This window comes from Macaca nemestrina, chromosome 3 (assembly GCF_043159975.1).
Source record: "Macaca nemestrina isolate mMacNem1 chromosome 3, mMacNem.hap1, whole genome shotgun sequence".
NCBI classification, from domain to species: domain Eukaryota; kingdom Metazoa; phylum Chordata; class Mammalia; order Primates; family Cercopithecidae; genus Macaca; species Macaca nemestrina.
Genome location: NC_092127.1, coordinates 6420155 through 6441752, shown reverse-complemented (window position 1 = coordinate 6441752; position 21598 = coordinate 6420155). Strand labels below are relative to the sequence as shown.

At 45.9% G+C, this 21598-nt stretch overlaps 3 protein-coding genes and 1 non-coding gene across 5 annotated transcripts in view; 2 read left to right on the top strand and 2 right to left on the bottom strand.

Moving 5' to 3' along the window:
- Positions 1-7219, top strand: part of LOC105466603 (WW and C2 domain containing 2) — a 217112-nt gene extending 209893 nt beyond the window's left edge. Inside the window, exons 22-23 of one of the 2 annotated variants that reach the window (XM_011715664.3) lie at positions 1099-1226; positions 4414-7219. In XM_011715664.3, the coding sequence (XP_011713966.2) occupies positions 1099-1226; positions 4414-4480 (195 nt within the window). In that variant the 3' untranslated portion in view covers positions 4481-7219. The remainder of the gene's footprint in view (positions 1-1098; positions 1227-4413) is intronic. The other variant, XM_011715663.3, reaches the window with a different exon arrangement.
- On the bottom strand, positions 7192-9264 carry LOC112424017 (claudin-22). The gene has a single exon (XM_071092789.1). It carries the CDS (start codon positions 8893-8895, stop codon positions 8236-8238), a length of 660 nt encoding a protein of 219 aa, XP_070948890.1. The 5' UTR covers positions 8896-9264; the 3' UTR covers positions 7192-8235.
- A 1174-nt stretch (positions 9265-10438) lies between these two features.
- LOC105466604 (claudin 24) lies at positions 10439-11461 on the bottom strand. Its single transcript, XM_071092788.1, has one exon. It carries the CDS (start codon positions 11099-11101, stop codon positions 10439-10441), a length of 663 nt encoding a protein of 220 aa, XP_070948889.1. The 5' UTR covers positions 11102-11461.
- A 7952-nt stretch (positions 11462-19413) lies between these two features.
- Positions 19414-19517, top strand: LOC112424051 (small nucleolar RNA U13). The gene has a single exon (XR_003014699.1). It is a non-coding gene; the product is annotated as a small nucleolar RNA U13 (small nucleolar RNA).
- The last annotated feature ends 2081 nt before the right edge of the window (positions 19518-21598 follow it).

The following is a 21598-nucleotide window of genomic DNA, read 5'->3' as shown; positions in this document are numbered from 1 at the left end:
CCAGTTTACAAATGGAAAAACTAAGACACCAGGAGGTCAAGCAACTTGCCCAGATTTACATCGCTAGTAAGTGGTATAAATGAAATTTGACCCCAAGCCATATATCTGAGTGTTTGCTCTTCACCCACTTATACCACCTTTCCTTAAAAGGCAGTCCACAAATATTTGTTGACTGGGTGAATGAATGAGTGAATGGATATGAGTGAAAGAATGAAACGAAAAGGCAACTTTTAATATAATATCATTGGTACATTTTTATTTTAAAACATGTTCATGCACAGTACCCAAATGTTCATTATTACTAACAGATTATACATTGTAGTAAAGTCATACAGTGGAGTATTATACAGCTGTGGGGAAAGTGAGTTACAACTACAGATAACAGTGTGTATGATTCTCGTGAGCATAATGTTGAGCAAGAGAAGCCAGACCCTAAAGAGTATCTGTTTACTGTTCCTCTATACCAAGGACAGAAGAGGCGCGTTAGAAGTCGGAATGCTGGGAACCCTGGGCAGAGCTGGAAGGGCACCAAGGGGGGCTTCTTGGAAACAGGAGTGTCCTCTCCTTCATCCGGTGCCGGTGACATGGGTGTGTTCAATTTGTAAAAGTTATTTGAGCTATACACGTATATGTGCACATTTTTTGATTGGTAAATTCTACTTTAATAAACAGCTTTTTAAATGGCTAAGTTAGAAAAAAGGGTCAAAAAGATAAATAAGATGTTGAAAGTGTATTTGCCCAAAACATTCTTTAACTGTAGGTATTTTTTGGAAAACGTGCTATGAGTAATTTTCTGTTTCATTTTTAAGAGTTCTTAGGTTTTTCAGATGTAATAAAATTGTCACATATTACCTGTGTAATTCGATTTCTAAAATGTGATTGAAATGAACTTACCCCAAAATCCACATATGCTCCCACTCAGCATGAGCTGGTCACGTGGGTGTTGGCCCCTGACGCGTGATGTAAAGGACACCAGCCCACTGACTGTCTTGCTTGCCCTCCTGACTTTAGTCACAATCTTTCAAGCCTCATAGGTTGTCTCCAGGGATTTCTAATCAGTGTTTTGTGTTTCTCTTACATTTTTATTCCCTTTTCCAGGCCGAACAGTCCAAAGAAGAGCAGAAGCAAGGTTTGAATGCAGAGAAGTTGATGAGGCAAGTCTCCAAGGACGTGTGTCGGCTCCGGGAGCAGAGCCAGAAGGTGCCTCGGCAGGTGCAGTCCTTCAGGTGAATAGCCCCATCCAGGACAGCTTTTGGGTTGCCCTCATGTGGTCTGATCGTGTAGGAATTCACCTCAGTGCAGTGAAAGTTAATACTAGGATCTGAGACAGAAATCCTGTGTTCCCTGCCTTGAATATGTAATTTCCCATTTGCACCTGAGGTGATAAATGTGACTGGCAGAGTTAAAGGCTGATGAGAGCCTAACTCCCCTCAAGAACCCAGGGTGTCCCCAGCTCTTAGTAGCTGTTGGCACATCTCATTGGACTTTTCCGACCCAGGATACAAAGGTACAGAAAACTCAGACATCTTTGGGGTTTTGTTCCCTCATTTCACAGACATTCCTTGGGCAGCCCCAGAAACCTTGCACCTTGTCAGGCCCTGAGATGCGGAGGCTAAGAACATGTGTGTTCTGCTCTTCTTGGGGGCTCTAGGCTGTAGTGGGGACAGGCAGGTAACCAGGTCATTGCAGTGCGTGTGGAAAGAGCTCACTAAAGGTATGGGTAGGGACCTGTGAGAGATGTGGGAGGAGCCTCAATCCGTATGGGGCAGGTGCTGGGGCTGCGGGCACCAGCGGAGGAGATTATAAGAGAACCCATCATGGAAGGATGGCTGCAAGCTCCTTAGGCACCTAGGGGTGGCAGTTTTGAGTGGGACATTGAGGCAGGAAGAACAGCACGGACAGAGGCACAGACCTTAGAAGTCAGTGCCAAGCTCTGGCGCATGGGGAGTTGCCCGCTGGTGAGCCTGTCTGGGAGAACTGGGCTTAGACTGCACAGGCCTCGGAAGCTGTGCACAAGACGCTTCCGCTGGCGGTTTCCGATCGGGCAGCCAGCAGGGCTCTCCATGCACAAAACCAAATGATGGGAATGGCTTCTATGTGGGGCAGATATCAGGCATTGTGGAGAGTGGGCTGGGGAGAAACGGGTAAGGGTGGCCTGTGAGGTTCATGGGAGGTTCATGGGGGGCAGTGGCTGTCCTATGGTGCCAGCGCTTGAGATGGAGAACGCTGGGGAGCAGGGGTGTGGGGAGGATGCTGACCTCTGCCATGGCACACCAGGCAATGCCAGCAGGCCAGCAAGGTAACCATGACCAGCAGACAAGGGAAAATAAAAATCTAAAGCCAGGGTTAGGGGCCAGGATGGAGATTAAAAAATGAGAGTGCTCATCTTCAATGCACTGGTCTCATCAGTGGAAATGGACCAGACATCCCAGAAAATGTGAGGTGACTGGGAAAGGAGGCCTGGTGGGCACCAGTCACTGAAGGGCTCACCCCAAAAGAGATACTAGAAGGAATGGCTGGAGAGGTCAGAGGAGAACCAGGAGCCTGGGGCTGGAGGATGGGGAGAGGAGATTGATGGAGAGAACTGCAAAGTGCACCCGGGATCCCTGGTGAGCACAGCAGATGTTTTCAGCCCCGTCGGAGGGAGCTCAGCAGAAAGGTTTGCTCCTGCTGGGTTTTTATTGGGTTTTGGTTGAGGTTTTGTATAGACGAGTCTTTGGAAAGCGTTTAGGTGTAAAGGGGAGAAGCCTGGAAGAAGCGAGTGTTTTTGAAGTGTGGGGAAGCTAGGTCGCGTGGTGGAGCAGGGACAGCTTTGGCACGCTGTCTAGTGCCAGGCGGGAGGGCAGGGCCACGCACCATGTGGCAGCAGCAGTGTGCCTTAGTGGGCTCACAGCTCCTTCATTTTTATGCAGCATCTTGTAGTGGAGAGGTTTTTCCGCCCTCTTTTCTGCTAAATAATCACATTTGTGACTTTCGGGGAGTGCCACTCCTTGGGTTTTAGAACTGCAGGTGAGGGGAGTCCATCCATGCCCCTGTTGCTGTGGTCACTTAGAGAGTAAGCAGCATTGCCTGGCATGGAAAGTCACACAACTAGCAGTTGTTGCTGAAGCCCGAAGCAAAGAATCCATGAACATTCCCAGCTTCCCTTAAGATACGAAGCCATTATATCACCAGGCAAGTGATGAGAATGATGAGATGGACAGGGTGAGACAGGCCGCGCTGGAGGCGTGGGATTTGTGCGGCTGCCGGTGCCTGGCCTGGGGTGGTGAGATGGGCAGCGGTGGGGCCTGGGGCGTTCTGCCCGGCACCACCCCAGCTGCTTATTTCACCTGGAATCAGGAGCCTGATGGTCCCTGGCCTTCTAATTTTTCAAGAGAAGTTAGAAATCAACAATTTTATATGAAATATCTCAAATGCAGGCACTGGCAACTAGTGCGGGTATTTTTAAACACCCCAGTTACCAGCTGCGCCTTACGGCCTCTGCTGACATCACGCCCACACTCGGGGCGATTTTCGTTCTCATTTTCCTCTTATGGAAGTGAAGAAATGTAAAGGACGCTGCTCGCAGCAGTAGCTCGCTCCAGTGTCCTGTGTTTCCACTCCTCCTCTTCTCTGTCCTTCCTTAGTCTTCAGAACATCCTCACCACGGCTCTGGTTTCTAGCCTGCGCCTCCTCCCCCATCTGGACTGTTCTTTCACAAAGGAGGGCCAGTGCTTGATTCTTCAGCTACCAGTGTGCCCCTTGCATGTCGTGTGCCCTCAAGAAATACGCGCTGACGGCATGAATGTACAGTGTGAAGTTCTGTAGGAAAATAGACGTACTGTTTGTCTTTTTTTTTTAAGTCCTCTCCTCACCTGAAAACCACTCTGCCCTGTCTCAGCCTCTCTGCTGCTTCGGGGCCAGGGCAGTTCCTGCCTTTCAGAGAGTGAGTTCTTCCTTCTCCTTTCATTGGAGTCGTGGCGTCACTCATCAGGTTGTCCCTGCCTCAGCACGGTATCGATTTTAAAGACTTTTCCTGGTATTATGTACTGTTCTGTGAGGTTACTGAGAAGTTTCCACGTAGGATTTTGGGCCTTTTGAGTCTTCCACTGCCTAGTTTGGAAGCACCCATCCTAGACCAGACGCCTACTAGTTTAAAACCTGTCTTCTGTTGGAAGTTCCCTGAAGGGAGCTTACTGGCGTGGTCTATAGGTGACTTCCGTGAGCCAGAGCTGCTGTTCTCCTTGACGCCCTCCCTTTAGCAGGCAGAGACTCTCCTGATTGTAAATGGACGGAGTTCTGCTTAAGGAAAAGAGCTTCTGCCTGTGCCTGTAGAGACATCACTGCCGCTGCAGGTCCTGGGGACTGTTTTAATCGTCCCAGAGTATTTTTAGCGTCATATTTAAGTCAATTTATTTCTCACCCCAACTCTAGGGAGAAGATTGCCTACTTCACCAGAGCAAAGATAAGCATCCCGTCCCTGCCAGCTGACGATGTGTGATTACATGGTTTAAGAAATCATTTTGTCATCTGTTCACCTTTTTAGGGAGGGTAAAAGACTAAGATTTGTTTTTTTGTTTTGGTGTTTGGTTGTTTTTGGTAACATAACTGTCAACTCTTGAAGAACTTTTATTTCACGTCAGATTTTCAACATTTTAATTTGTAAAGTATCTTGAGTGTAATTTTTATGTGCTTAAACAAGAAAAAATCAGATAAGAAAAATGGGATAATCTGGTACACAAATGTTGCCCAGAATGTGCGCATTGCCAGTGGGCTTTATTTTGTAAACATGGAATGGAGGCAGTACTACCCCACGTGTGTACTGTTGAGCCGACTGTTGAGAGACAACTTGGTTCAGCAGGTGGTCTTGCTTCTCCTTTGTGTTTCTGTGAGTAGGCCGTGCCGATGGCAGCACCGCCACGTGGTATCTGTGCGCTGGCGAGGAGAGTGTGAGCAGTCGCTGGGGTGCAGCGTTCCAAAGTCCACCCAAAATGGATGCTGCGTTCATGGCCATCACCTGTGCAGCAACACCTGGTTTCCTTAAAACGATTTCCTTTTTGTCCTTTTATATTTTTCTAAAGAAAACAAAAATATAAACTACCAAGTTATCTTAAGAATAAGAATACAAAGGAGCACTGCTCTTGGCTACACTAAAGATCTTGGGATTCATGACACTGAGGGCAAGGAGAAGAAAGAACACCAGCCATGTAGAGATACAAATAAGCTCATCAAATGAGCAGCTGGTTTCTCTCACTCAGCCTGAATTTGCAGAAGTGTTCAAATGTGAGTTTCTGGCTTGCACCAGTGTTTTGCCCTAAATCTAAGGATGGTGCCAAGTGGTGGCCCTGTGTTCTAAGGACAGAGAAAGCTGGAGGTGTGGAGAGAAACGCATCGGCACTCATTTGGTATAACCAAGAAGAGGGGAAAAGATGTCTTGATAGAATGAAAGTTGCCAAAAACAAACGAGTTTATCAAGAGATTTCTAACATTTAGTAGAAATTGCTTCATAGCTCTCATTTTTAGGGGATTCTATCTATAATTTATGGTAAATAGTTCGGAGGCAAAGGGAAGAATGTGCCAGGGGGGATTATTAATTTGAAGTATAAGCTAAATTGTTTATGAAATGACTTTTGGATGAACAAGTTTAGAGAGAGAAACTGACTAATGCGTCCTCCAGTTTAGAATTTCACCTTACCCAACCCAGGCACGTCTTAAAAACCATATCCTCAGTGCAGCTCTGCCAGCATCAAGCTTTTAAAATATATAATATTTAGACCATTTAAACCATACTTATTACTCAGAAACAATTTGGGGTTAGCCATCTAATATGGCAAATAAAATAGATTTTTTTAAAGATATCCAAAATTGTCTTAAAGGAACCCCTTAAAGAACAAAAAAGTTGTGTTCCTAAGTTAGAATGCTCACTAGCAAGAATTTTTATTTTCTTGAAAGCAATTGTATATATTTTAGAAAGTTCATGTTATTGGAATCGAAGTTCAAATTAAGCAACTTCTGAGCCTAGAACTTTATTTTTTCCTAAATGTCCCACCACTTAACATACAAATTTCTCTGAAGACATAACTGGACATGGCAGACACTACTTTGAACAAAAACCAGCCTAGTGAATTGACTGAGTACAGTCCTTTAAGACTGCCCAGTTCATTCTATTAGATGACTAAGGAAAACTAGAAAAAGAATACAGTTCACCCTTGTCGAGGTCCAGTGTGAAAGACAGAAGTTTATTTAACGTGGAGGTAAATGAAGGTGAGCTGTTTTCAGCGTCTTAGTTTGACCATGAAGATGTCTATAGAATTATGTGTAGTTGTTCTGTACGATTTTATTTTCTTCATTTATTTATTTACAGTCTTATTTATGTTCTGTTTAATATATAGTTTGATTCTGGCCATTTTAAATATTTGACACAGAAGAGACTATATTGGAATATTTACAGCTTTATAAGTCTTTCATCAGATTAGCTGTTGACTTTTTGTAATACAAAAAGTTTCAGACAAGTATTAAAGAATAAAATCTGTCTCAGGCTGGTAGTTAGCAGTTGTGACCAAGATGCTTTTGGTTGTTGTATTTCACAAAATTTCCTCATTTCTAACATGAGAGATGAACTTATTTTAATATAATCCTTTTTCTACACTTTAAAAGTCAGCAATAGTGTTATGTATTTATAGGCAGCTTTTAATAATCTTGTCATATTTGTACTAACCCAAATGATTCACAGTGACAAAACATTTTAATAACTTGATCACAAAACCATATGGACAAATACGAATTTTAATATTATAAATACTATTTTTAAAAGGTAGAATTTATTCGCACAGGGTAAAAAGAATGTAATATTTAGTTCTCAAGTTTGAATTATCATTATATTATTACAATTTTGTATATCAGAATCTTAAGTGTTACAGGTACAAAAAGGATATTGCTAGCCAAATGAACAAAGTTTAGCTAAATCTCTGTAGCATGCAAATCAAATAAATTAAAATTTTTTGCTATTGCTTTATCTATATTGTATTAAATATCAAAAGCTCAGGACTGAACTTAATATTTAATCAGGTTAAATTCTGAACATGTTTCTGTTTTAATTTGTCTTGTTTGTAAACGTATGCAAATACATCACATAGATTAACTTTGGTTTCTGCACTTTCCATGTGTTTGTGGGTGGAAAAAAATTCAGTCGGTTTTTAAAAAAACAAAAACAAAAAACAAAGCTACATATTGCCTAATAGTCTATTTCCGTGTAGTTTATTGTTCAGTTTATTTCCCTGATTGGCACAAACACACGAGTTTCCTGGAACCATGTACCAAGCAAATACAAAATATTTCACGAAGAAATCCCCAAGCCAGCAGTTTGTGATGAATAGTTCTTGTTGGAACTATATGTATTGCTGATAAAAAAGGACGAAGTCTTTTCATTGTGCAAATAAAATGAAGGGCTCCAGAGTATGTGCTCTGTGGTCGTTCCGCCTGGGCTGGCAGCGTGCTCCACGGAGAGACAGTCATCCCAGGAGGTTCTCTACACACACACCAGTCCTGCCCTGCCCTGCCCTGCCCCCCACAGACTGCTCAGTGCCAGGGAAGCCAGAAACGCTGCCCATGAAATACAGAGCACAGGATGCAGAAGCACGTTTGTGTGCCAGAGCCTACTTGAATCATCCAAAACACAAGATCACCCTCCTGCTTCTGACATAGTTTAGAAGGCATGACTGAATGTGGCTGCCTTTTGAGAAAAGGTTCCATAGAGACACAGGTCTCTGATTCAGGAGATGATGTGTCTATGCCTTTCACCTCTAAAGCTTTTAAAGAGCTAATCATTATTTTATATAATAAGACGTCATGCATTTTAAGTAAATATGCAGCTCAGGCTTATTATACTAGGTTATCTTAAACACCTGAAAGAAGTCAATGATCTGCCAGATGATTCCGCTCCATATGAATAACACCTTCAAAGACACATACAGATTAACGTTTTATTTACCACTTCTATGCAATCACTGTTTTAAAATTGAGAACACTCATCCACAGTAATGGGTGTCATTACTATTAAGTCTTGATTGGTTTTGATCTCAGAGTAGAAGATAAAAATAGTTTACCAGTCTTGGAAAGAAACTATAGTTTAATAGCCACAGGAAAAAATGCATTTTCGAAAATCAGAAGCACAGTGAGATGACTAGAGCAGGACCTCCTACCAAATCCAGTGTTGAGCAAGCGTCTCCTGAGCAGCAGACGCTTGTCCTTTCTGGCTTAGTTTTTCAGGTTGGTGTTTCTTGTCTCCAGTTGATGATGATCTTGCATTTGCGCCACTGCATGGTGGCCCGAAGCTAGGAGAGCGTGGCTGGAACAGGCTGCACAGTTGAGCAGACACCCTCCCAGTAGAAGAGAAAGTCCAGCAAACCAGCCCAGAAAGAGGGCCTCCCCAAACTCCCACCTGGGGACAAAGCCTGGGACGTTCTCATCCCAGAACTCCTGAACCGTCTTGTGGGCAACCCAAGAGACAGGAACCAGGGCTGTGATTCCCGAGGCCCAGGACAGAACTCCTCCCAGGATCAGCAGTCGCCTCTTGAGATCTCTCTGACCCTCTCCAATTCTCAAACAGTCCAGGCCAAACCCAGAGACCAGCAGGCCCAGAAACCCCAGCCCGTTTGATAAAAACATGAAGATCCTGGAGAACCTGAGTTCAGCAGGCAAAGCCAGGAAGGAGTCAAAGTCCTTGCATTGCATTCCCACTTCCTCTTGGGTGACGCAGGTTTGCCAGAGTCCCATGGTCCAGTTTTCCATTTCATTTAAGTCCAGGTTGAGGTTCTTCCAGTGTGGCAGGTAGTTTGTAAGACAGGATAAAACCCATCCCAGCAAAGATAATGAAACTCCAGCTAGTTGAGCCACAGTTCTAAATACTAAAGCCATTATAATGTCCTGAGAGCTTTAACCAAACAAACTCCTGTCCTTCGGTTGCTGTGAAAAGAAGTGTGACACTTGTGTTATAACTTATGAAGCTCAGAAATATTTCTTCATTGTGTATATAGGAGGATTCTTGCCAGAGTTGCTATTGTTTGATTCCACGTTGAATGGGTTTCAGAAAAGGATAGGGAAATAATGCTGCAAACCAGTAATGCCAAGGTGTGGCCAAGATTGTGTTTGTGTCCTGTGGGCTGGATTTTGCAGAAAGCAGTTTGTCACTGAAATATAATTAAGTGATAATAATCCTCCTTTCGTTGTTAAGGTTAAAATGGCTTTCATGTTATTCCCAACCTTTCTAACAAAGAATTAAGTCTGAATGCAAAATGTTTAACTGATGGTTTTGGTTCAGCACCTCCTGCTTTGTATCTCACTAATTGCACCTGTCAGATTTTCATCTCTTATAGTTCTCACATTTCAAATGTGCATGTTATGGTAATACTGAGTGTTACTTTTAAAAAATAGGTTCAAGAAAAGTATTTCTTAACCAAATAAATCAATCTTATCAGAAATATCTCTACACCTTAACTCGGGCCTGTGTTTCAGAAATTCCTCAGGCTACATATACCACACAGCATTTGAAGCAATACCAAACTACATATCTAGTTTATTTAACTGCATGCCTTTCTGTCAGATTTACGCTTGTGTGCATAAACACTTTTTTCTTATATATACTTTCTAAGTCGAGGAAAGAGTTCAGCATTAGGACTCTGCAGGTTGGAGTCAGCATTTCTGTTTATTCACCACTAAAGTATATATCCCCATGTTAGTGATTTTTCATTGAACAAAGGAAAGTTTTTATTCAAATGACCTGACAATATCTGGATATTAAGAAAAATGTCTTTGGAATTGTTTTTCTTTTTTTAATACGAAGGTTTCGAGGGAAAGGACGAGAGAAGAGATTGGCCAGTATTTTAAATCTGAGAGTATCACGAGGTACTGAAAACTCTTCAGCCTCATAAAATCTTGTCGCACTGAGTGCCTGGTAATACCCTAAACACAAACCACTTCTGTTCAAAGAAGAAAAAAGTCGTTGCTGTGGAAATAACACTTTGGGGTTGGCTTAGCATGTGGCTTTGCTAAAGTAGAACACTTAAAATTTTCAGATTGTTAGTTTTTTTCTTTAGGAAACAGAAACTAATGATCATTTCTAACTACCAACAACAACAACAACAACAAAAGCTTTCTAATACAAAATTTACACATTAAAGCTTGAAACTGACTATACTGGACAGCCACCACATTAATTTCAATAACCAGATCAGTGAAGCTTGTTTCACTTCTACCTATATAATGCTTACCATAATCATTTTCTTTTAGATGAAATATTTTTCCTTCATTATTCTCTAGATTTTAGAGGGAAGTGGGTCTGCCTACTGTAGAGAAATAGTTACTGAATGAGAAAACGTGAGCATCACAGATTTAGCTACAAAACAAAGAGATCTTTGTCATCACGGTTGATACAGGATACATCTCTGGCCTCGTCGGAGTCTTACACTTGAGGATCTGCCGTCCCGTCTTCCAGGTAGGAACACTGAGTTTGTATTTGCGCCACTGCATAGTGGCCCGAAGCTAGGAGAGCGTGGCTGGAACAGGCTGCACAGTTGAGCAGACACCCTCCCAGTAGAAGAGAAAGTCCAGCAAACCAGCCCAGAAAGAGGGCCTCCCCAAACTCCCACCTGGGAACAAAGTCTGGGACGTTCTCATCCCAGAACTCCTGAACCGTCTTGTGGGCAACCCAAGAGACAGGAACCAGGGCTGTGATTCCCGAGGCCCAGGACAGAACTCCTCCCAGGATCAGCAGTCGCCTCTTGAGATCTCTCTGACCCTCTCCAATTCTCAAACAGTCCAGGCCAAACCCAGAGACCAGCAGGCCCAGAAACCCCAGCCCGTTTGATAGAAACATGAAGATCCTGGAGACCCTGAGTTCAGCAGGCAAAGCCAGGAAGGAGTCAAAGTCCTTGCATTGCATTCCCACTTCCTCTTGGGTGACGCAGGTTTGCCAGAGTCCCATGGTCCAGTTTTCCATTTCATTTAAGTCCAGGTTGAGGTTCTTCCAGTGTGGCAGGTAGTTTGTAAGACAGGATAAAACCCATCCCAGGAAAGATAGTAAAAGCCCAACAGATTGCATCACTATTCTAAAGATTAAAGCCATTTCAACAAGTCTTAGGACTTTGCCACCCCTATAGGATCTGCTGTCTTTTGTGGTTGACGGTAATGTGACGATCTTGGTTCTATGCTGCCTGGAATATAAGCTGTGGTCATTAACTCTTTGGGCACTCTGAAATGCGTTTTTGTTCTTCTTGAATATAATGTTTCATGTAAAGGACGAAGGACTCTCTTAAAACTATGAGTTAGGCTTTCTGATAAGGAAGTTACCTTCCAATTTGGTAAAATTATATCCCCAATGCCTGATGATTATAAGTCTAAGGATGAACAAAGAAGGCTCTATGACCCCTCACCCTAAAATACAACAGAAATCTTTGTGCTTCAATATGGATTAATTAGATTTTAAGTGGTGATAAAAGGCCAGCTCTTTCTACAACAGGACTTCATTGTAAGAGCTGAATCTGAGATTTCAGGGATGCAAAACAAGGCCTTGTAAAGAAAGGTAGACTGTTTCCTATAATCTCTATTCTTCTCAGACTTCCTTAACCTACACAAGAGCCTGGCCCACATCCTCGAGTGTGGCAAGAGCTCAGTGGGACTTGGCAGGAAGGTTCCTCAGATTCCTTTGAAAAGTAGAGGCTGGCTTATGGGACTGATTAAAATGAAAAGGACTGAGGCTGATGGCGGGGGGTACTGGGTGAGGAAGGGAACGTCCCGGGAAGTTCCAGCATTCACTCTGTGGTTTTCTCCATCCTCGTTAAGGACTTGGAGGTAAAGCGTGATGTCTCAGTGTCCAGGGAGGTGTTTTTGTCCAGAGCTGAGCTGTCCCCTTGTCATTTCAGCAGCCTACGCAGAGCAACACCAGGCTTCAAGATTCCTGCCAGCCCCCAGACAAAAGTCTCTGGTACAAGCACAATAGCTACAATGGAGCTAAACTTTGAGGCTTCATCTTGTTTGTTTTTTTGGCTGAGGCCACACCTTGAGAGCATACTTCTGCAGAGGGTGACCCCTCAGAGGACACAGGGCCAGCCTCACAGGCCAGGACAAGAGGTCACCTGCCCCACATTCCCAGGGCTGCACCGTCTCCTCTCTGCATGGCCCCTGGGCATCCCGCACCCGCTCAGAGGAGATGAAATCAGATGGGCCCACAGGACATACAGGTTCCTAACGGTGGAGCCACTCCCCTGATGGGTTCTAACCTGGAGAAATAGAACCACTGCCCGTCATGTTGAACAGTGGAGTGTAGCCCAGGATCAGAGATGGTCTTTTATGGTGTCTCTAAATAGGAGATCGGAGAGACAGAACCTGGATCCCGAGGTATCCAAATTATTTTGGATAAGATTGCATAAGATTTAGATTTGAGGTGTTACTTTCTTCAGCTTTTCCCATCATCTTAAGTTTAAAAAGAAAAAACTATGCCACCAGATGAACTCTTCCTTCATTTTTACAAATTTTCCGAATTCCTGAGGCTATATTGGTGCCCACCATCCTGAAATAAGTCATTTCAGGACACATAGAGATACCCGGATCCAGAGGGCCGGAGACCTGTCTGGGCCTCATCACCAGTGCACAGGATATGGCAAGCTTGAGCTCTCTTGCAGGAGGCAGTCAGGGTGATGAAGGCCTGGGGAGCAGGTGTGAAAGATCATAGGGAGATGATTCTTAATATCACAGTGAAACGCTTTTTAAAAACCTAATGGAATCCCTGCTACAGGCGTCTAAGCCAAAGGTTATCACCTGCCAGGGTTATCACGGAGGGGATTTCTGCTGTGGTGGGCATTGGACCTGCATAACCTCTGAGCACCCTCCCAATTCATTTATTCTTCCAGCATTAAAAAATATGTTGTGGGCCAGACACGGTGGCTCACGCCGGTAATCCCAACACTTTTGGAGGCCGAGGCCGGCGGAACACGAGGTCAGGAGTTTGAGACCAGCCTGACCAACATAGTGAAACCCCGTTTCTACTAAAAATACAAAAATTAGCCAGGCATGGTGGCGCGTGCCTGTAGTCCCAGCTGCTGAGGAGGCTGAAGCAGGAGAATCGCTTGAACCGGGAGGCAGAGGTTGCCGTGAGCTGAGACATGCCACTGCCCTCCAGCCTGGGCAACAGAGGGAGACTGTTTAAAAAAAAAAAAAAAGGTGTGAGCCCCTCCTGCTGAGCAGGCACTGAGTGCTGGACAGTATGGATGCGACCCCTCCCCGGTCCCTATGGGGCTCACATTGGTACAAAGAGGCCATCAGGAAACAAGATAACTCAAAGAAGTCAAAGGAGCTGGGATATGAGTGTTCCAGGCAGAGACACGCAGCTGCAACAGCCCTGAGGCAGGAGTCTGCTTGGGCAGGAGCAGAAAGCATGAAGGTAGTCTGGATGGGGCTCCGGGAGGACTCCCACCCCCACATTTCAGTGCCTGAGTCAGCTGCTTCGGTTGCTCACAGAGTGCAGGTGCGGTGAAATTGGGCCAGCAGACATAATTACCACCACCTTGTTCAGGGTGTGGAGGGCTACATTGTCTCTGTTTGAAACTGTTCGTCTAAAGTATGGAGGTTTACACACATAGCTCAGAAACAGAGCTGGAGAAGTCAGCCAACTGAAGACTGAAGCTTAGGGTGAACACCATCCTAGTTTGCCCAGGATTGTCAGGATTTCAGCCCTGAAAGTCACACATCCTGAGAAATGCTTGGTCCGGGGCAAGGGTTGATAAACATCCCATAATAAGCCATCCCAAAACTTAGGTACTTAAAACAACAATCATATTTCTACTCTTTTTTTTTTTTTTTTTTTTTTTTTTTTTGAGATGGAGTCTTGCTCTGTCACCCAGGCTGGAGTGCAGTGGCGTGATCTCAGCTCGCTGCAACCTCCACCTTCCCGGTTAAAGAAATTCTCCTGCCTCAGCCTCCCGAGTAGCTGGAATTACAGGTACACACCATCACACCTGGTTAATTTTTGTATTTTTGGTAGAGACGGGAGTTCACCATGTTGTCCAGGCTGGTCTCAAACTCCTGACCTCAGGTGATCCAGCTGCCTCAGCCTCCCAAAGTGCTGGGATTACAGGCATGAGCCACTGTGCCCAGCTGGCAATTTCTATGTATTTTGCTCATGAATGTGCCGCTTGGGACTCAGCAGGGACCACTTGTCTCTGCTCCAGGCGGCATCAGCTCAACTGGGGGCTGGAGGGTCCCTTTCCACGGTGGGTCACCCACATGGCGGCTGCCAGCAGAGAGCTCAGCTTCTGTCGTCATATAGGGCACAAAAAACACACAGACAAGGCCACCTCAAGCCAAATTGTAGCCAGATTGCTGCTGTAAGCAGCCTCACCTCATCGGCTGGCAACAGGAACCGTGGACCCTGGGTCCTGCAAGAGACGATTGAGGAAGGTTGAAGGCAGAGGCCCGAGAGGTCCAGCAAAAGCTTTGGATTCGAAGTCAGTGGAGAAGCCCAATCTTCCATTGTCAAAATGACCCTTTAAAAATCCCTTAAGCATGAGAGATCAATACACATCTCTCCCCAGGCCCAGCTCGCTGGGGTCTTCTCTGGCAATGGGCCAGGTTACTCCGGGTCCACAGTTTGAGCACAAAATGAAGAAGTCGGCTTGGTTTGGGATCTTGCAGGAAGATTATCTGCTGAATCTGAAGGCCACAGAATCCAGAGAGGAGGGCACTGGGAACACCGGGACACCACAGGCTTCCCCGCCTCCCCTCCGCAGCACCGAGCAGTGCTGCCAGGAAGAGCCGCCCTTCCTCCGAGCCGGCGCCGGCCTCCCTGGCACTCTGATAAATAGGTGAAGATGAGGGGTTCCTTTATCTGATTAAAAGAAAATCTATGGGTTATTTTTTCTTGATTTTTCTTTCTTTCTTTCTTTTTTCTTGGAGATAAGAGTTTTGCTCTTGTTGCCCAGGCTGCAGTGCAGATCTCGGCTCACCGCAACCTCTGCCTCTGGGGTTCAAGCGATTCTCATGCCTCGGCCTCCCGTTTTCTTAATATTTCTTTCCCTACTAAATAGTAATTCACGCTATTAATACTATTGACCTTATTATTAAGGACAAGACAACGCTGTTACCCTCACAACGCCTACAGCACAATACCTTGTATCTACTATGTGTTCAACAAATATTTGTCTAATACATTGATTAGAAGGATCCTTCTAAATGATAATAAAGTAAATACAGAACGTCACACTATAGATGTCATTCCCATTGCCAGTACCCTTTCATCATGGTGACAAAATCAGCTGTCCTGGAGCATCTGAGCATGAGGAGTGGGAGAGGAAATATTGCTGAAGCCTCACGAGTTGGCGAACAAGAGCATCCCCTTCCAGAATGACATCTCTTAGGTGCGGGGAAAAGACTAGAAGGCTAAAGGCCCCCCAAAATATTCACCAGGTGCTAGAAATGGATGCTTTTTCTTTTCCTTGTTTTGATTATTTTTATTTTCTAAATGTTCTACAAAGACTGTGCAGGACCCTGATAAGAAAAAAAAAAAAAAAAAAAAAACGATGTAAAAGAAAAAAAGATGATCTGCTGGACAAAACTAACTTTCTTTTGTCAGATCATAATAATAGGTAACAATTATCTAGAGCCTTCTACATACCAGGCACTGTTCTGAGACTTTAACATGGATTATCTCATTGAATCCTCACAATCATACAATGGGGGTAGATACTAGGTGCATCACTATTTTACAGACGATAGGGCTAAGCACAGTGGGGCAAGTCATGGGGTCATTTACAGAGCCATGAAGGCAGCACCTCAGTTCCTTTACCAGTGATATGGTTTGGCTGTGTCCCCACTCGGATCTCATCTTGAATTCCCACGTGTTGTGGGAGGGGCCTGGTGGGAGGTACTGAATCATGGGGGCAGATCTTTCCCATGCTGTTCTCGTGATAGTTAACAAGTCTCACGAGATCCTATGGTTCTATAAGTGGGAGTTTCCCTGCACAGGCTCTCACTCTCTTTGCCTGCTGCCATCCATGTAAGATGTGACTTGCTTCTCCTTGCCTTCTGCCATGATTGTGAGGCTTCCCCAGCCACATGGAACTGTAAGTCCATTAAGCCCCTTTCTTTTGTAAATTGCTCAGTCTGAGGTATGTCATTATCAGTAGCATGAAAGTGGACTAATACCCCAGAGCACAGAGGTACCTGGGCCTGGACCTCTAAGTCTATACTGTACAGTGTTGTTCCAAGCAGAGCTTCTGCATGGAAACCACCTGAGGAGCTTATCCAGCTCGACTTTCGGGTTCCCCCCTCCCCTGCCTGCAGTGTGCTGCTAAATGTTTAACAGCGACTCTCAGGTTGGTAGCCCTGGATTACAGCCTCTACCAATTTCCATGATGGAAATACTCTCACCGTGGCCAATTCCAGGCTACCAGTGTGGAATCACTGAGTATGCAGTGAGTTAGGAAGAGATAATACAGTCATATAATGGTGACTATAGCAATGGGGACACATGCTGAGAAATGGGTCATTAGGGAATTTTTGTCATTGTGCAAACATCACAGAGTGGACTTACACAAACCTAGATGCTCTAGCCTCCTCCCCCCGAGGCTGTATGGTATGGCCTATCGCTCCTAGGCTGCAAACCTATACAGCGGATTACTATACTGAGGACTGCAGGCAGTCATAACACAATAGGGATTTGCATATCTAAACATAGAAAAGATGCAGTGGAGGCCAGTTGTGGTGGCTCACACCTGTAATCCCAGCACTTTGGGAGGCCGAGGTGGGCGGATCACCTGAGGTCAGAAGTTCAAGATCAGCCTGGCCAACATGGTGAGACCCCATCTCCACTAAAAATACAAAAATTTTAGCCATGCATGGTGGTGTATGCCTGTAATCTCAGCTACTAGGGAGGCTGAGGCAGGAGAATCACTTGAACCTGAGAGGCAGAGGTTGCAATGAGCTGAGATTGCACCACTACACTCCAACCTGGGTGACAGAGCCAGACTCTTGTCTCAAAAAATAAAAGAAAAAAAAAGAAAAAAGATGCAGTGGAAATGCAGTATTAAAATCTTACTGCACTGCCATATACACAGTCTGCCGTTGACTGAAACATCAATATATTACGTGAGGCTATCTAGATACAATAGTTGTAGGTAACCTCAAGAACATAGATAATAGCAAAATAATGAGGAAGGGATATGTTTGGAGTGTTCATTTGCTTGTCATATCATTTATAAGTTTATATAATTCAATTTTCAGTGATGGCTGTGTTTAACAACCAACTCCCAGAATTCCTGAAAAGTTGACAGCCTCTGGAGGCCGTGTGAGACAGGTCCTGCAAATCCCCGTGACAAGCAGAGACACTGCACATCCCGGGGAGGGTCCCGGGAGCTGGGGGCAGGATTCTGCAGGTCAGCAAGCCCCTCCAGCACTTCTCTCACACGCTGAGGCTTGTGAGTTTGAGAACTGGACCATCTGGCTTTGCTGCCTGGAGCACAGGTCTGAGACCCCTCGGAATCCTCAGCCAAGCCCAGCCACACCGCAGATGCCCAGCCACACCGCTGATGCCCAGCCACACCGCTGATGCCCAGCCACACCGCTGATGCCCAGGCACACTGCAGATACCCAGCCACACCGCTGATGCCCAGCCACACTGCAGATGCCCAGTCACACCGCAGATGCCCAGCCACACCGCTGATGCCCAGTGCCCAGGCACACCGCTGATGCCCAGCCACACCACTGATGCCCAGCCACACTGCTGATACCCAGCCACACTGCAGATGCCCAGGCACACCACTGATGCCCAGCCACACTGCTGATGCCCAGCCACACTGCTGATGCCCAGGCACACTGCTGATGCCCAGTGCCCAGGCACACCGCTGATGCCCAGGCACACCGCTGATGCCCAGCCACACTGCTGATGCCCAGCCACACCACTGATGCCCAGGCACACCGCTGATGCCCAGTGCCCAGGCACACTGCTGATGCCCAGCCACACCGCTGATACCCAGCCACACTGCAGATGCCCAGCCACACCGCTGATGTGCAGTCACACCGCTGATGCCCAGCGCCCAGGCACACCACTGATGCCCAGCCACACTGCAGATGCCCAGCCACACCGCTGATGCGTAGCCACACTGCTGATGCCCAGCGCCCAGGCACACCGCTGATGTGCAGCCACACCACTGATGCCCAAGCACACCGCAGATGCCCAGCCACACCGCTGATGCCCAGGCACACCACTGATGCCCAGCCTTCAGGCCATGGAGGAGGCAGAAGAGCAAGCTGGTCTGGATTTTGCCAACCCACCTCCGGTGGTGCCTACCTCTTGATTTTTGCTGTTTCACTCAAGTGACTTGTCTGAAATATAGAGTGGTCCCTTATGTCTTTCTGTTCCAATCCTCCAAACACTACCAGCTTGGCCTACAGACATTTAGGATGTGGTGGTTAAAAATATATATTGCTTTTAGATTTATGGCACTTACCAGTTACTTGAATTGATGTATTTAATTTTGTCATTACCAGCCAATCTATTAGTTGAATGCTCCTGAAGCTTTCATCAAAGCATTTGGGGAAAGAAAAAAGAATTTAAAAAAAGTCCAAGTTCTTGCCCATTGGAGGAAAAAAAAAAAAAACCAACCAGAGACTCTAAGGAAAAAATATATAAACAAGTATAAACTCGTACTTATCTGGAAACTGGGACTTTAAACTTGCAGGCAGTAGTGGCTTCCTACATCAGAGGATCTTTAGGGAACCACCAGCAGAAAGTTCCTCCCCGTGGCCTGACACGTTTTGCCCAGGACATTCAGGGGTGAGTGGAATGGAAGAAGGTGGTGGAAGGGGTTCCGCCCAGCAGACCATCGCCAGGACAGATCTGGAGGGGTGTGTGCAGACCCCTGCAGAAGGCCCCATTGCTGCTGCCCAATAGCTCCCAGTCCAGAGGGTGGGGGTCTGAAGACATAGGCAGGATGTGTTGCCTCCACATAATTACTCTGCTGTGAGTGACTCCGGGGTGCCCTCAGTCCGATTCAGGTGACGGCATTTAAGAGAGGAAGGAGGGGAACCCTAGTCAATATTCACTTGATCTCTGCCTGTGTGTACACTGGCAAGGAGGAATGTGTGGATTTCCAGGAGCAGGAAACAAACCCTTTTCATAGCTGAGTGGGTGGAGGTGGAGTGTTTCTGAAAGCCTAGTTATCTCATGTCTCTGTCTTCTGAGGCCCTAACTGAGATTTTATGCCAAACTGTCAAGGTACTAATGCCTAAGAAATAACAGGAGACATCGGCTCTCGGTAGTGAAGGGAACATCCTGTCATGCAACAACCAAGGGACAGAGGCCAGGATAACGCATCTCAGTCTGTTCTGTGCTACTATAATGGAATACTTACGACTAGGTAATTTACCGGAAATGTATTTGGCATGATCCTTTTGTAGTTTGTGAGCATGATGATTGGGTGTTCACACGCATGCGTGAGATGTGCCACCCTCAAACCTTGTTACAATGTCAGCACATTAACCGTCTGATCTGAAGAAAAAAAGAAAGAAAAAGAAATGTATTTGGCTCACAGTTCTGGAGGCTGGCAAGTCCAAGAGCATGGCATTGGCTTCTGGTGAGGGCCTCAGTGCTGCATCATGCCATGGCTCAAGGCAGAAGGGCAAGAAAGGATGAGAGTGAGGGGGCAAAAGGGACCCAAACTCACTTTTTTAACCACCCACTCTCACGCTCACTCACTCCCAAGACAAAAGCATTAAGTCCTCCCTGAGTACAGAGCCCTTTTGACCTAATACCTCTTATAAGGCCCCACCTCTAAACACTGAGGATTATGTTTCCAACATATGAACTTTAGGGGACACATTCAAACCGTAGCAAAAGCATAATAATAATAACCAGTATTTATTAAGCACTTACTGCTTGCTAGGCATTAGGTTAAGAGCTTTAACTGTGTTATCGTATTCTCACAAGAACTGTCTGATATAGACACCATCTTTATCTCCGTTTAACAGATAAGGAATCTGAGGCTTAAGTAAACCAATTAGTTTGCCAAACAATAGTTCAAAGAATGAAGCCTGTCTCACACCAAAGTCCACCCCTTAATCTTTTATGCCATAAAGAGTGATCTGAGACCATTGTCATGGTTGCCTCTCCATTTTGTCCTGAAGCTTTGCTTGCTAAAGTTGGCACTCACTTGGCAAGCACTGTGCCTCCTCCTCGGGCCAGAGTCAGAACCCTGAATCCATCTGCCAGCAGTGGGGGCCGAAGCCATGGGAAGCACATGCTGGCTTTGTGACTGTAAAGTTAGAAACTGCTACCACAGAGGGGCTTTACAGGGAAGGCTGTGGGAACTGTCCGAGCCAGGGACTCCGTCTCCACCCACTGCACAAATAGAAATGAAAAGACCTCTATCTTGGGATTAACTGGGTTCTTTTCTTTGTAAATCCTTTCTAAATATTAATCTAAGCTCCCAACACTCATGGCTAATGTTTCCTTTAAGTTTCCAGTTAACACATGGGAAAATCATTGCAAATCAGTGACAGCCTTGGCACCTACTCTTGAAGAGGTGGGTCTCTGAGACTCACGGAACCCTAGAGGCAGCCAACACCTCAGGCATCACAGTGCCTTCATTTTCTAGTGAGCTGAGGATCAGTGTCAAGACTCTGACCCGGCCTCCGGACTCAGATTCCAGGGCTCCTTCCCCTCGGCTGCGCTGCTGGGTTTTAGCAGGAATCCACAGCCCCAGCTGGTGCCCCAGCCATCAGAATATCTGCCCTTTTCTCCAGGAGAGAGACTGAACTCCATGCAAACATTAGCCAAACACCAGCCACGTCCTGGAAGGCATGCTGAGAGCTGGCAGAGAGGGGAAGGTGTAAGATGGAAACGCCTGGCCCTGGGTAGATATAGCAGGAGCACAGGCAGGGCCATGGGTGGGTCCAATCAGGGGACCACCGCAGGGAGCCCTGGACTTCATGAACAGGACTCTGGTCCTGCTTCCGAGAATGACCTTAAAGAAACATCAACCTGAAGACTTTGGGACCATCCCAGGCCCAGCCAGGAGTAGAGACATGAGGACTTTCTGGGCACAAAAGTTAAAACTTGAACTTGCACCATTGCCTGAGTCAGCTTTGCTGTGTGCCTTTCTACCTGGAGCACTGATGTTGCACAACTCCATGGAGCAGCATTTACATAGAACGCAGTGTCAATCCCGTCACTTTCGTTCTTTCTCTTTAAACAGAAAGACCAACTGTAGAAAAGCTAAGGTGTTGGCCACGCATTCCACAAGCGTTTGTTGGGCATCTAGTGCCAGCCTCGGGGCCAGGCCCTGGGTACACAGTTAACAAAGCAGTCGTGGTCCCTGCCTTCATGGAGCTTGAGGTGTAATCGAGTTTGGCAGAAAATACATATTCAATGCCTAAATGAAACCAACTATGGGAAAGACATCAATTGAACACCCATAAGCATCCATGCCTTGGGCTTCCGGGACCTGCAGCCCCCAGCCTGGCCGAGTCACTACCCTCAGACACTCGACAGGGAGAACTGGGAAAATCCCTCCTGAGCTGGGAAAGGGAAAACTCTGCTTCGGTCAGACCAGCCCCCTGAACCTCAAGGAGC

Coding starts and splice junctions, on each gene's coding strand:
- LOC112424017 (XM_071092789.1), bottom strand. CDS start 8,895: ATGGCTTTAGTATTTAGAACTGTGGCTCAACTAGCTGGAGTTTCATTA.
- LOC105466604 (XM_071092788.1), bottom strand. CDS start 11,101: ATGGCTTTAATCTTTAGAATAGTGATGCAATCTGTTGGGCTTTTACTA.